The sequence below is a fragment of the Glycine max genome, chromosome 10 (genome assembly GCF_000004515.6).
Source record: "Glycine max cultivar Williams 82 chromosome 10, Glycine_max_v4.0, whole genome shotgun sequence".
NCBI lineage: Eukaryota > Viridiplantae > Streptophyta > Magnoliopsida > Fabales > Fabaceae > Glycine > Glycine max.
Window position 1 is genome coordinate 34018484 of NC_038246.2, and position 15476 is coordinate 34033959.

At 33.2% G+C, this 15476-nt stretch overlaps 2 protein-coding genes across 3 annotated transcripts; one reads left to right on the forward strand and one right to left on the reverse strand.

The window, feature by feature from the left end:
* Positions 1–2941: 2941 nt before the first annotated feature.
* Positions 2942–5321, forward strand: LOC100786113 (hydroxyethylthiazole kinase). Of its 2 annotated transcripts, none has more exons than XM_006588989.4 (2): positions 2942–3573; positions 4576–5321. In XM_006588989.4, the coding sequence occupies exons 1-2, from the start codon at positions 3115–3117 to the stop codon at positions 4981–4983; spliced, it is 867 nt and encodes a 288-aa protein (XP_006589052.1). In that variant the 5' UTR covers positions 2942–3114; the 3' UTR covers positions 4984–5321. The 2 variants fall into 2 exon arrangements, with proteins under 2 accessions (XP_006589052.1, XP_003535964.1); XM_003535916.5 differs by having other exon boundaries at positions 2945–3573; positions 4594–5321.
* Positions 5322–5710: 389 nt separating this feature from the next.
* Positions 5711–6669, reverse strand: LOC100500490 (dirigent-like protein). Its single transcript, NM_001248175.2, has one exon. The coding sequence runs from the start codon at positions 6635–6637 to the stop codon at positions 5846–5848; it is 792 nt and encodes a 263-aa protein (NP_001235104.2). The 5' UTR covers positions 6638–6669; the 3' UTR covers positions 5711–5845.
* Between the last annotated feature and the right edge of the window lie 8807 nt (positions 6670–15476).

Genomic DNA, 15476 nt, shown 5'->3' on the forward strand with positions numbered 1-15476 from the left:
ATGCTATTAAGGTTAACAGGAGAACCTCTAGCAGATATCTTCGGGAACAATAATGGATTAGAGTCAATGTGGGCTTTGGGGACCTAGTAGTGCATGATGGTATAGTCACAGGGATCTGTGGTGTCACCGAGAAAGGGAGAAAGATAAGAAGAAACAAGGAAGAGGGAAGGCTGAAAAAAAAATGGATTGTTTGTGTCTTGCTCGCCTCAGGTGTGTCATTGTCACCTATCCAAATAAATTTTACACACTAATCGTAATCAAAAGTGAGTTAAAAAAAAAAGGAAATTTGAAGCAACTCAGACAGTGGCTCTACCTCAACCAACTAAGTTAAGGGTGTATTGAATTAGAATTTCAAAGGATTTTAAAAGTTTTTTATAAAAAAGTTTTATGGTATTCAATTAGAATTTTTAAATGGTATAAATAAGTTTTGTGGTGTTCAACTAAGACTTTTAAGATTTTTTAACGAGGACAACAAAATTTGGTGGTATTCAACTAGGATTTTATAACTTCTAAAAAGTCTTTTGGTATTCAAAATATACAAATATCGATGCATTATTTTTTAAGAAGAATTTCAATGGATTTTATTAGATCTTTAAGTACAAAACATCTATAAAAAAATCTTGCTCAAACCCTTGAGATTTTGCTAGACTTTTTTTTTCTATTGGTTAATAGACTTTCTTTTCTCTCATCACACATATCTTCTTCTCTCTTTAAAATTATTCAAGATGTGTGTGTCATATATATTTCTCCTATTCTTTTGGAATAAAAAATATCAAATATACTCCTCCCCTTTGTAATTTTTCATGTGTTTTCTAAATTAATATATGTCTTATGTGTCAAGACTAACTATGCATTCCTTATACTAACTATGTTCATCACTGCTTGGCGCAATGTTTTCATGATCGTGAGCCTTAATTTTGTCATCCACATAACTCAATAACCCTCCTACAAATTTTCCACCTTCACCACTCCCTCCTATCCTATTTAAACATGTCATTAGATTTATCATCAAATAATTATAGTAATTAAAAATAATCAAAAAATCAAAGTATAATTTTAAATCTATTGTTCAAATCAAAAAGTGAGAATGAGAAAATACTATTGTAAGAAGGGTTAGTATAGGAGAGCATAAAGCTATGATCAATTTAGCTATTAAAAGATTAAGAAAAAATACCTCATCATTGTTCATTATTTTTTTTACTAACACTTGTAATTTTGAATGTATTTTTAAAAATTCATAGAATTTTTTCAATCTTATAAATCCATAAAGTCCTTTCAAATATTTTAAATTCTTATGATATAAATTCATTAAAATTCAAACTATCATAAAAGTCTTGTAAAAACAATCTGATAAGTCATAATATTCCTACATAATCTTTAAAATCTACAAGATTTTTTTATGCTAAAATAATTTTTTAAAATCCTAAATCTCCTTAGTATCAACCTTTTTGTTATTACTTAGGTTAGGGATGAGTATACGGACCCAGGTCCACATATCATTATGTTAAGCCCACTAACCTAACGAATAACAAACCTTTCTTTTAAAATTTGAATTGTTAGAGATGTATAAAACGCGAGTTTCACAAGTCAAACCTTAAAGAGGTCAAACAAGTTTGTATACCCACCCTTAATTTAGACTATTAGTTTCTTGTGACCATTTGTTCTACAATGGAATTTATCCACAAGTAATTTTGAATAAGTATTTTCTTATATTTAATTACCTATTTATCCACGGACTAGTTATGACTATTTCAATTAGTTGTCAAGATAGTTGATACATTATATCATGTATTCCCAAATCTAGTTGTTGTCAGAGGAACAAAGTAGTCATAATTGTGGGTATTTCATAAGTTGTAGTACCAGTAGGCACTATGGTAGACATAGTGTTAGTTGAAGGATTTGGCAATGTCGTTACCATCGGACTTGTCATCAAAGAGGTGGGCATTCCTACCAACTAACGAATTCTTTCCTTGTTTCGATCCATTCTTCTTTTTGGCTTGTTGTTCCATCTCACTGTAGTGGTCTTACCAGAATGCAAATGTATAAGTTCACACAACTCTGCCTATGATTCAAATTTTTCAATCAATTCACCTACTTTAGTCTCACCGGACATGTCAATTTTGTTGTCACGTGAAATAACAAGCTTAATCGAATTTGTTTTGGCTAATGTTTAGTTGTTTGCTCCAACATGATTCCAAAATTTGAATCCCTCATCAAAATTTGGAAAAAGTATGAGACTAAAAGGTAAATTAAATTGAAAATAAAAAAACAAAAAACTAATAAACTGAAATAAAAATATCTAAAAAAGATAACTATATTGATTGATTAGTTTGATTGTTCTTTCTAACTTTTTTCAAACACCTATTTATACAAAAAAGATCATAAATAACTAAGGTCGTGCTTGTCCATGTTAGGCCACTAACTAGCTAGCTACCATGATATCAATTTCAGCTAGTTTACAAAGGCTTTGGCTAATCTCATCTTGATCCTCTTACTCTTGAATCCGATTTTTATTCTTATCTTTAAGACACATTCAATTAAACTTATCTTTCACTAATTAATTGCTTATTTTGATCATTTGACATTTCTTGGATCCATGATAAGTGAAAATCTCTTGTTGACTCTGACTTTGCCAAGTCGTTATACAATGATAATAAATTTAAATAATTTAAAATTTATTTTTCTTTATCCTCGTCTTTATAATTCAGCAACAATCTTATCTTCTAACTTTATCGGATGGGCTTGTTAAAATAACTTATGAGGAATAACAATAAAATTAAAATGTAATCGCTAAATATAATAAAAACCCATAAAAAAAGAGAGAAAAAAAACACCAGTGCAAGTATTTTACTGGTTTATATATAGGCTAAGGATTTTTACCTTTTATAAAAAAATTGAATTATTAGAGATTCTCCAAGTCACTTTTATTTTTTATAATTATAGAAAAACAGCCGTTGCTCTTGAAGTCAATTCATACGTTCACGAGACCGCATCTATTCCCTTAGTACGCTGTCAACCACCGAACCGTTTGCATAATTGTTGGCTGCACTTTTTCACTTCTCAGTTCTCACCTCTTTCTGTCATTCTTCTTTCATACACTTTTTTATTTTCTCTATGGACCCAAACACAACCGAAACCGAGTGGGGTTCGAAGGCATGGCGGCTTCTCTCCGAGGTCCGTTCCCAATCCCCACTCATTCAATGCATCACCAACTTCGTCTCCATGGACATCGTCGCCAACACCCTCCTCTCCGCCGGCGCCTCCCCCGCCATGCTCCACGCCGCCGAGGAGCTCCCCGACTTCACCCCGCGCGCCGCCGCCCTCGTAGTCAACGTCGGCACGCTCTCCCCCTCCTGGCTCCCCGCCATGAAGGCCGCCGCGCGCCTTTGCATGACTCTCGCCACGCCCTGGGTGCTCGACCCCGTCGCCGCCTCCGCCTCCGCCTTCCGCCTCGACGCCTGCCGCGAACTTCTGAAGCTCAGGCCCACCGTCGTCAGGGGAAACGCCTCCGAGATCATCGCGCTCTCCCAAGCCTCCGCCGCCGCACAGCCACACACCAACGCTGCCTCCAAGGTGATCGATCATCAATCCATCCATTTAATTGCATTTCTAGAAATTGAATTATTAGTTTTTTTCTCCTCCTTGGTCTGCATTTGCTTGATTCCGTGATTTAGTTTTGTAACAGAAAACACAAGAGGGTAAAATCTTTGACTCTAATAAGTACAATTATTGAATAGGGTTTTGGAACAGAAATGAGAATAGGGTAAATGAATATATATTAGGAAAAAAAAGTTAAATACATTTTTAGTCCTTTAAGCTATGTTTGAGATTAAAAATCTATTATATTTGTAGAGATTAAAAATATTTAATATTTTAAAATATTATTAAGATAAATATATTGTCAATTTACATGTAATTTTTTTACAATATCAATTAATTATAAGTCATACAAATTGATATAAATTAAAGTAATTATTATAAAAATGAGCAAACTTTTATCATTCAGCGCAAGAATTTGTGATTGATTAGACAATAATTGTGCATTCTAATTATAATTAATAGTTTTTTTTTATAATTTTTATCTTTTAATAATTGAGTATAATTAACATGATATGGGAGTTTTAAAAAGAATAGTTAAAGGGTAAAGTAAGGAAATAATTAAAAGATAAAGTAGTGAATAGTTTCGAAAGTAGTTAAAGAATAAAATAGTCTAGTTAAAAACAAATGTTTTGTCTGTGTTAATTTGTTCCTAATGCTACGAAGAAGCAAATGTAGTCCTTGGGTAAATTTAATTTTTCTAATGTTAAGGACCAAATTTACCAGTATTGTAAATTTCAGGGACAAAATAGTGTTAATAATGTCAAGGACCCAAATTGATCGTTTGTGCCAAACTAGATTAAATTGATGTTTTGCTTATTCTTCTTATGGTATTCATGGAATAAACATTAGAGTGCTTGTAAATGAGTAATGACTACTGGCCCAATATTTCTTCAAAAAAAATATGTTTGGGGCTCTTTGAAAATTTAACTAAAACATTCATTAGTTGTTCTCTCCCCTTCTATCTGAGAAAATTAGTCACTACACATTGTCAAGGGTGTGGACAGTGTTCACAAGTCAATGGATGCGGTTGAAGCAGCAAAGTTGTTAGCTCGGACAAGTGGTGCAATAGTTGCAGTGTCAGGAGCCACGGACATTGTCACAGATGGAAATCGAGTTGTTGGGGCTCATAATGGGGTGGCGATGATGCAGAAAATAACAGCAACGGGATGTTCAGTCACTGCACTGATTGCTGCCTTTGTTGCCGTTGACAAAAGCCATGCTTTGGATGCCGCAGTGTCTGCATTAGCTGTATTTGGTGTTGCTGGTGAGCTAGGAATGAAGATGGCTAAAGGTCCTGCATCGCTTCGAATGCACTTGATAGATGAACTCTATGGGCTTGATGAATCTGCCTTGAATTCTCATGTTAATGTCACCAGTTTGTGATGAAATGTGAAGATCTGCATTCAAATTGATAATTAATTATCATAAAATTCGCATGTATCATAGTTGATAGTTGTCTATCAATGGTGTCCATTGGTTGAATTGGAAGGTGGATCGTATTAGTTAGCAATAGAGATCCCTCTATAATTTATGTCAATAATAATCACTGGTAGCTACCTCTGGTAATAACAGTTTGTTCCTGTAGTTAAAAATATCTCATGGTTTCAGCCCTTAATTTAGTTTGGTCAACATTTTGTATGTATAGGTTTATTTTGTTGAAAGTTAACTTCGTAATTTCTGTTTGATGTATAGGAATGGGTTTGGTGGAAATTGTTTATGAACTCCTGATGCATTGTTAATCAGATTGTGAACCGGTAAAGTTGAGTGTATATATGAATTAACAAATAACATTTTCTTATATGCCATGCTTCATATGCAGTAAACTTTGTCTTTTTTGTTTGTCTGCGTTTTTTCTGATTATTTTCCATCCTACATTTGTTTTGCTTTATTTATGGCTTATGTCCACACCATAGCTAGTGCTTTCAGCACTCATTATAGCTTATGACTGATTTGCTTAATTTTTATTTTAGTTTTACTTGTAACCTATCATTTTCTGAGTCCAGCATTTATTGTTTCTGCTGTTTAGCTTGTATTGAAAAATCAAAATTCAACCTCCAAGTGACAGAATTCATCATTTAGGAAAAAAAGAAAGAAAAAAAATCACCATAAAGTTTTTTGGGATTACAATTAAGATTTCAAATGCATTCTGCAAACAAAGTATCAAACTGACAATATACAAGACCAATCTCATACTCATCCTTAATCAAACAGCACCCAATTGCTTTTAGATTTCCACACTAAACTTTCAGTATTTCAAATAGATAGTGATCCTCAGCAGTGTCTCTGCACCATCAGTGGCAATCTGTCCTGGTGGGATAAGAGCTCTCAGTTCAGCAAACCCCCTTGCATTCTTGAACTTCCCTGTGCCCCCCATCACAGATATTTGTGACATGGTGCTTCCTATCCTGTACAAGCCATAAAAGTTCAAGCTATCACCATATTCCCCTCCTTCAAAGAGGGCTGTAAATGCCATCATCTGTCTTGTCCCATCTGCTGAACTTGCCACATACACCCCTTGAGCCTTCCCAACTATTTGGGACCCCAACTCAGGTTGAGAGGTCAATATGTCATCAATAGCAGTGATTGTACCAAAGCCTAGTCCCAGTCCATCAGGTCCTAACTGCAGCTGGGCATTGTTTTGATTGTTATTACCTGAGTTTGGTGCAAATGAAGTACCAGCCAATCCAGTACCTAAAGGGGTACCAAAAACTCCATTGACGGTGGGGTTAGCACCATTGGCATTGGGGATGGGAGTCCCTTGGGTGTTGAATCCTACTGGCATTGCAAAGGGTACTTGACCACTGTATATGCTCCCCAGCAAGCCAGTTACAGGTCGAGCCGTCGGGTTGCTGCCCCCTAGAATGTCATGCATGTATAGCTCAATAACATGTTCTTTCCCTGTGGCTGCAATGGGGTCAACTGTTGCTATAGTCGTTGCCAAATTCGCAAAAGCAAGCAACATTGCCAGGGAAGCTGCAGTTAATGATCCCATTCCCATAGCCATCTTGTTTCCTAGTGTTTCAGATGTAGATGCCATTTTTCTATAAGGTAATGAATCTTTGAGAGGATGTGGAATGAAATGCATGTCTTGGTATTATATAGGAGGCAACACAGAGTGTGTTGGAGTGGTTGTGAGGCATAGGTGATAATGTAGTTGTTCAAATTAACAGGAAAGTAGATTAGTTGTGCCTTAAATTCTACCAAAATAAATTAGTCAACATTTGTGTTCAGTGGCATTGTTTAGATGTAATGAAAGAAAGTAACTGTGCTATGAGGTTCATTGTGTAGAAATCCATGGGAGAAAGTAATAATTTGTTGGGTCACAACTACTCCTTTTCAAATGCTTTCGTTATGAAAGATCTTGTCTAAGACACAGCCACAGGACCGTGGAGGAAAGTCAGAAATTTGAGAGGTTTAAGTACAACTAAACCAAGATCTCTAGACAATAGCTTAATTAATTATTTGACCCTCTAATGGGGAAGAATAATACTTGTAAGCGTATGAACTATGTTGTACTAGTATTTTCGAACATTATTTATTAATGTTCCAAGTTATCATTATCTTTTTGTAACAAAAAAAAAAAAAAAAGAACAAGTTATCATTATCTTTTGTTAAACCAATTGAAGGATTCTTTTTTTTTTTGTTTTGTTTACTTCATAATTAAAGGCTTTTTACCTCTGTTCAATCTATTATTTGTCTCTTAATATTTAAACTAGTGAAATACCCTTCATTTACCTTCTTTCGAAAATTAATAATTGTACCATGATCCCATATAACCAAGTATACCAACAACAATAGTATCCAATTCTTATATCATTAAGTAAAATTGATTAGATAGATTAATTAATGTTATTGGACTTGATCAATAATTCTTCAGCAACATATTATTTTGAGTTATGCATTTTTTAAGCTTATATCAACGATTCACTCATGTGCAAAGTTAAAGAAAATAAATTTACATATCCGGCCTTTGCACTCCAACAAAAAAGTGGCTATTGAAATGAATATAAAACCTAAATTTTATAAAAACAATATGATTCATAGAAAGTAACACTTAGAGGAAAAATGTTAAGATGAGACGGCATATTTAATTGAAAATGATTTCTTTTTGTTTTGATTATTTTATGTGTGTGTGTTCTTCTCTAGTCTTTTCCCCGTCATTTTCAAATTATTTATTGAATTAATGTATTTTCTCTTACCAAAAGAGTTTATTGTTACCACTTTGGTAAGGTATAATTTTAGAGGGAGTGAACTGAGTTATTTTCAAAATTTTATAGTTAATAAGTGAACAATCACGCACTCAAGGTAACCCTTCATACCATTAAACATATTAACTGCACGTTTTGAACTAAAAAAATGCTGGTTGGCTTTATTTTGTGCTATCGTCATTTGATGCTTGCCATGACTTTTGTTTTCTTTTGTTAATTTTGGCTTTGAAAACTAGTTTTCTACTGAGTGTTTTCTGAACAGAGTAGAAGTTCTTTTGTGCTTAATTTTTTTGGTTCGGTTGCTAACTTGCCATACAATTCAATCTTGTACCTTGTAATAATATACTGGTGAATGCAGACAAGAATACTTCTTCTGACTGTAATAAATATTTGTTTTATAAAAAGAAAAAAAAAGGCAAATGCTATCAATTGGAAGCAATTATAGAAATTTAAGATACATGTGTATTGAGATGTTGTGTGCATCGAGTTGTGAGTTATGAACCTTACAATCACACGACTATAAGATCATTTAAAGGTGACGAGTTAAAGCGCAACGAGTATTATGATGAGATCCACTGTGGGAACCCGACGAGTTTAATCACTTTGAGACGCAATGAATTAAAATTATTTTGAGAACAATTGAGGAGTCGTGTGTTTTATACAATTCATAGATATAATTTGTGTGCTAAAATATTTTATGAGTTGGACCTGAATAAGGAGGGAGAGACTCTAACAGACTCTTCAGAATCTAGGCCTTGGAGGTAAATACACTAGGTTTGAGTGCTCCTTTAAGTCTATGTCGATCCTACATGGTTGGAACATTTTCACAAAACAACATAACCCTGATTAGTCTCCCTATAATTTCACCTAGTGAGAGTGACTTGACTTACTAGTGTGTGGTTTATCTTGTCATGCACTCCTAGGCGCTCGAAGAGATTTTTTACTGACATGGTACCACATTGTATATAGGATTGAATCTTAGTGTATCTATTGCATAACACTTATGTAATGATCATTGTGATTTGTTATGTGATGGTGAAATGTTGTGTTGTGCTTGAGATGTGTTGTTTTGAACACGTGATTAATATGAAGGTGTAGAATATGATTTTGTGATTAAATTCTTAAGACAAGTGATGTTACACAATAAATGGTAAAATGATGTGAATTATGCTAAGTTGAGTTTCTTTTACTTATATTATATTATATTTTATATGTGTGTGTACTTTCGTTTATCTCTATCTGTTTATGAATGTGATAACTTACTCTTTGTGTGTGGTTAGGTGGATTGTTTTAAAGAACCTTGTGCTAGAGGACGCTGAGACACAATGGTTTGATAAGATGTGACAATGAGACATGAGTTTTTATTTTAATTGTATGATGTTCTGAACATGTTATTTTACTTTATTTTATTTCAGTACTTGACTTGAATTCTTTTGTAAACTTAGACGGCCTTATCCTAAGCCGAATATGTTTTTAATAAGTTTTATTTGACAATAGTGAAACAAATGTAGTCCTTCTACACACCTGGATTTGTTTACATGATTTGAATAAAATTGGTTAAATTAAATTCTACATTTTTATATATTTTTTTATTTATATGTATGTCTTGATAGAAAGTGTCAAATATTATATGTATAGATATCAAAACAAGGCTATTTATTAATTTTATTATATTTGTAATTTTATTCAGGATTGTTGAGAAACACTTTTAGACCTTTGCTCAATCATCTTGAGCAAGAGAAGTTACCAATCTTCTCTTAACATTGTATCCTAAAGTATATTAACTCCAAGTTTTCCTTTCTTTTCCTCTTTCCCATGGTAGTATTCAAATGCCAGATATGTTGAACTGGTTTTGATGATGTACATGTGATGTTTCTACGCTAATGTTACTTCAGATGATGAGAGGCAAGGAATACAGACGTTTTTTTTTTTTTTCGACAAGGATTATAGAGGTGCTACTTTTTTATGTGGACAATGGTCGTAATTATGAGATACATGCACCGCATAGAAATTAATCTTTTAATTGAAGAAAAATAACAAAAGGCATTTTTTGTGTTGTGTGAGTGTAGAGTTAGGAAAATGGGGAGATCCTTTATACACATGATTCTTGGAGAAGGTGTTGCTGTTGACTGTGTTAATCTTTATTTGTAGTTTTTTTTTTTCTTAATACAATACACTAAGTGTTTGCAAAATCATTAACTTCTTTGTAGCTAATTCTTTTATGATCCTCTACAATTCAATTGAAACTTGCTTTGTTATTATTAGATTTTAAGTTTAATCTATGGCTAAAATATGTACATAAGTTTAGTTTGGGCAATATTTTTTTTTGATCAATTAGTTTTTTTTAGGAGAGGTGATCAATTAGTTTGGATAATAATACCTGAATTGAGTAAAATTAATTTATAAATTGAAAATTAAACTTAAGTTTAAATATTTTTTTTAATCTTTATAATTTTGCATTTTTATTCTTGTAAAATTATTTTTATTTTAATCATTCTAAATTATGTGTTTTATTTTAGTTTTTAAAATACTTTAGATAAAAAAATATTAAAAAATTTAGAAATAAAAATAAAAAACATTAAATTAAAAAAATAAAAATAAAAATTTAAACCTTAAAATAGCTATTGGAGTAACTTCATATTCTCCCTCCATTTACGATGGAATATGACCAATTCTGCGTGAAAAGTTGCCATGGGCATTTCGATTGAGAGAACCCAATGATGTTGTCACTTCCTACGGTCCAAAAGGCTTTTATTTTTTAAAATGCAAAGAAGGTCAACGAGTATAAGATGTATCCCGACCCTCCATGTATCCTTGCAGCTATGTAACATGGTGAAAAAATAACACCAGAATAAGACAGATCTACATGTTATACAAATATCATATTATACATTAAGAAGGACTTAAAATGAATTAATTACTATTACTTATACTAATAAAATATATTTATTTATTTTAGTCCATTACTTAATAAGTCTACAATTAAGCATATCTGATCTGAAGTAATTATGGGATAAGTAATCTTATGGAAAATTACATAAAGGTAAAATATGTTGAAAAATCTTGTATTGATTTGTAATGACAATCATTTGATTCTGAGAGCAGTAGGAGCATATTATCGAGGTCTCGAAATAGACCTTCTATGAAGGATTTTATCTGAAAAATTCTAATCAATCAACAAAAAAGTTTAATAAAATATCACAATATGACATACCATGTAATGTGAATGGACAAGAAATCAACCATCAACGGTGTTACACCCCACCAAATACAATTCATGTGTCATTGGCCATGAGAAAGTGCCAACTAAACTTACATAGAATTCATGAAATTCTCATTATCCAACACATTATAGTGTTCATGCAAAGTCTCAACCTTTTTTTCCACCGTACCTTTCATGCAAATCTCTGGTAAGAAACATGTTTTTTCCGTTTGACATAATTTTCTTGTGTTTTTCAACATTTAAAGTTCCTCCTAAAAGGAAGCAAACTTTGCCATATCAACATGTAGATCCCCATATAGATCTTGTACCATATATAGCAACCCATATTCACATGGCACCCATTCTCACACCATCCTCCCACTCCCCATTATCGACCTACTTGGTCCCAACTTAATCTAGAATTATACTGAACCGTTTGCGTGGCCATAAATACCATGAATTTTTCCTAAGTTTCTTTAAATGCCATTAATACCCTGTCTCCTAAGCACTCTTAGGTTTCTCCAATGGAGAAGAAATTGTGAAACAAAATTAGTTGACTAGAAGAAAACACAAGATCAATTAATCTCATAAAATAATCTATAATCAAACAGGATGCAGATTATTATTTTATTAGATGAAAAAGCTAATATACTTATATTTAATCAAAGGTGAATCGGAATGGTTGCATGTAAACATAACATGTCCCAGATGTTAGTTCAATCCACTACACACTCTTCTCACAGATAAACATAAGAAGCTTGGAAGAATTTTGTAAGTCTTCCACATTTAGTTGTCTATAACAAAGTAAGGATGTGATAGAACTGTTGTTATACATGAGATATCTGAGTTGCTGACATGAAAAATTGCAAAAATAGATTTTATTTTCAATTGAATATGTGAATGGTACATGGGAGGTATACATAGAATGCACACTACATAAACAAGAACAATAATCTAGTCTAAAAATCAGGGGAATTGATCTCCCTACCCATTCTAAATATGGTAAAGACAGAAATGGCAACCAATAATTATGTACATAAAATCCTACTGAGTTGTACGAATAGAATATGTTGATTATGCGTTCATATTCAACATTCTCCCTCAACATGGATGGTAGATATCTATCATATCCAGATTGGATCTGATATTCTAGTATACATTCCTTGGTAGGGCTTTTCGTTAGGATGTCCGGTGTCTGTTGACATGATGGAACATGATTGACACTTGTAATCTTACGATAATTTAATTGTCCTTAATGAAATGTATATCTATCTCCACATGCTTTGTTCTATCACGATGAACTGGATTCTTGGCCATGCTTATAGCAGCATTGTTATCACAAAATATACTCTTGTTGTAGTTGGTAGGAATTCTGATTTCATTCCGCAGTCACTTGAGTCATATTCCTTCACAAATATTGTGTGTCATAGCTCTAAATTAATTCTGCTTCTGCACTACTCCCACCCACAACAGATTGTTTCTTGCTTCTCCACGTTGCCATGTTCCCCATTTCTTGTAGTTGATTTCCTGTCAAATAGACATCCTACCCAATCCGAATCAGTATAGACTTCAATACCTTTGTTTGAGTTCGTCTGGAAATAGAGCCCTCGGCCTGGTGTACCTCTAAGGTATTGGAGGATTCTATTCACATTTCTCATGTCAGTTTCAATTGGGTTTGACATAAAATGACTAGCCACTAGCCATGCTTACCGTAAAACCAATGTCTGGTCTAGTATGAGTTAGATAGATTAGTTTTCCAACTAGACTTTGATATCTATCTTTGTCAGCTGCTACACTCTCCTCTTCACTCCTCTTGACAGGTTCTATGGGAGTATTGGCTGCTTTTCATCCAAGCATCCATATTTCTTGAAGTAAATCCAAAGTGTACTTCCTTTAATGAACAAAAATACCATTCTTTGTCCGAGCAATTTCCATCCTTAGAAAATACTTGTGTTGGCCTAGATCCTTGACTTCAAATTCCTTGGCTAGAAGATTCTTCAGATGATTTATTTGATCATAATCGTCTCTTGTAATTACAATATCATCTACATAGACAATAAAAAAGCTATCTTTCCATCCAAGAAATGCTTAACAAACATAGTATGGCTTGTTTGGCATTAAGCAAAATCATCTTGCTTGACAACTTTTGTTAGCCTGTCAAACCACTTTTGGAGATTGTTTGAGGCCATACGGAGATTTACTAAGCTTGCACACCATGTTTAAGGTGCTAAGTGATTCAAGTTTGAGAGGTGATTTTGTATGTACCCGAATAAAATTGAGTTTAGCAACATGTGTGAATGTCTCTTCATAATTTATTTCATATGATTGTGTAAATCCTTTCACAACCAGAGAGCCTTGTACTTATTTATACTGCCATCAACATTACATTTAATTGTGAATATCCATTTAAATCCCACTATTGTCTTCCCTTTTGGAATAGTGGTGACTTCCCATGTGCCATTTGTACAAGTGCTTGAACTTCTTCTGTTACAATTGCTGCCCATTCGGGTCTTTATAGTATCTCTTGAATATTTCTTGAAATTTCTACACTGTCAACAACTGCTACAAAGGACTTGTATTTTTGTGACAATTTTCCACAAGAAACATATCTCTCAATAGGGTGTTGAGCACAAGTTCTCACCCATTTTCTCTTAGCAATAGGAATATCAATATCTTTTGAATTTATATCAGCAAGTTCAAGGTTAGGAAGAATGTAGAAGCAAGCCATTTTGATATTTTAATGATGACAAAGGATCATGCTCTTAAGTTATTTTGATGATTTGATGATACCAAAGGATCATGCGCTTTTCAAGTTTCATTCAAGACAAAGAAGCCAAGAAATTCAAGATATATGAAAGATAAACTCTAGAGTTGTAGGAAGGGAATTCCAAGTTGAAAAAACAAGAGGTTTGGTCAATGAATTTAAGCTAAAATGTTTTTACAAGAGATTTACTCTTTGGTAATCGATTACCAGAGGATGTAATCAATTAATAGTGGCCAAAATACTTCCTGAAATACTTTTAAAATGTTTTTAGATGTTTTTGAAAACATGTAATCGATTACATAAGGATTGTAATTGATTACCAGCAGTTGAAAATATTTATTACAACTATTAGAAATTTGAATTTAAATTTTACACCCTGTAATCGATTACACATGGATGGTAATTGATTACCAGCAGTTATTAAAAGTTTTTAATTCAAATTTTAAAGTCTTGTAATCGATTACCAGAGGAGCTTGTCAGAAAATATTTTCCAAAAGTCACATCTGTTCAATTGGTATTTGAATGACCATAAAAGGTCTATTTATATGTGACTTGGAACACAAATTTGATTAGAGTTTTTCTGTACAAAAAGTCTTATCCTCTGAAAAGAAAAATTGTCTTATCCTCCAAAACATGCGGCTAAAAACACTTGCAATTCAATAAGGAATTATTTGAGTGCTCCATTGTTCAATCTATCTCTTTCAAGAGAGATTTCTTCTTCTTATCTTCTTACTTCTGAAAAGGGATTAAGAAACTGAGGGTCTCTTGTTGTAAAAAAATCTGAACACAAAGGAAGGGATGTCCTTGTGTGGTTCAGAACTTGTAAAGAGTTTTTACAAGATAGTGGAACTCTCAAGCGGGTTGCTTGGGGACTGAACGTAGGCATAAGGGTGTGGCCGAACCAGTATAAAACTGTGTTTGCACTTTTTCTTCCCTTAAACTCTTTTATTTATTGTTACTTTACATTTACATTCAGATTGGTTATTTTGAATCATCTTTTAGAAATCTATCTTTAAGGGAAATTGGAACTTGCATTTAAATTAAAGTAGAATTTTAATTGAGGAAATAGTTTGTAATATCTCCTAGAGCCCAATTGGATTCATGGTTTTGCATTGGAGTTACACTTGACTCTACATCCCTCCTCTTTTTTCTCTTATAAACCTTCTAGTTATCTTCTCGTGTTTATGGACCATGATTCTATTGAGATGTAGTTGAAACTTTAACTACATTCTGTTCAATTTCTACTACAGGTTTTGTCACAACCTCTTGTCCTTTCAGCTGGTTTAGGTATAGGTTCGACTGTTTGAGTGTTATGGTTTTGGTTTGGTAAGGTTTGTGCAAAAGTAGTGCAGGTTTGGTTATCTCAAGAGCCAAAGGTTGGCATTCTAAGTTTTTAGTTGGATAGGTGTTTGGTTCCTCCCCCTGAAGGCCAACTTTTGGGTAATATGACTGATTTTTAAAGAAGGTTACTTCCATAGTGTGGTAAAAAAAATTAGTATGGGAAAGTAACACCTGTATGCTTTTTGACGAGGAGAGTAACCAAGAAATGTGCATTTGATGGATTTGGGGTCCAATTTGCTACGATGAGAGTTTAGGTTGCGGACAAAAGTTGAACATCCAAAGATTTTTAATGGAATGGAAGAAAATATTTTGCAAGTTTGGGAAAAAGGTTTGAAGTGTGGAGAAGGGGGTCTTAAAGTCT

What these genes read in the sequence shown, in the direction of transcription:
- LOC100786113 (XM_006588989.4), top strand. Translation starts at nt 3,115, where the DNA reads ATGGACCCAAACACAACCGAAACCGAGTGGGGTTCGAAGGCATGGCGG. An exon ending in ACACCAACGCTGCCTCCAAG is followed by an intron (nt 3,574 to 4,575) that starts GTGATCGATCAT and finishes TGAGAAAATTAG; the next exon opens with TCACTACACATTGTCAAGGG.
- LOC100500490 (NM_001248175.2), bottom strand. Translation starts at nt 6,637, where the DNA reads ATGGCATCTACATCTGAAACACTAGGAAACAAGATGGCTATGGGAATG.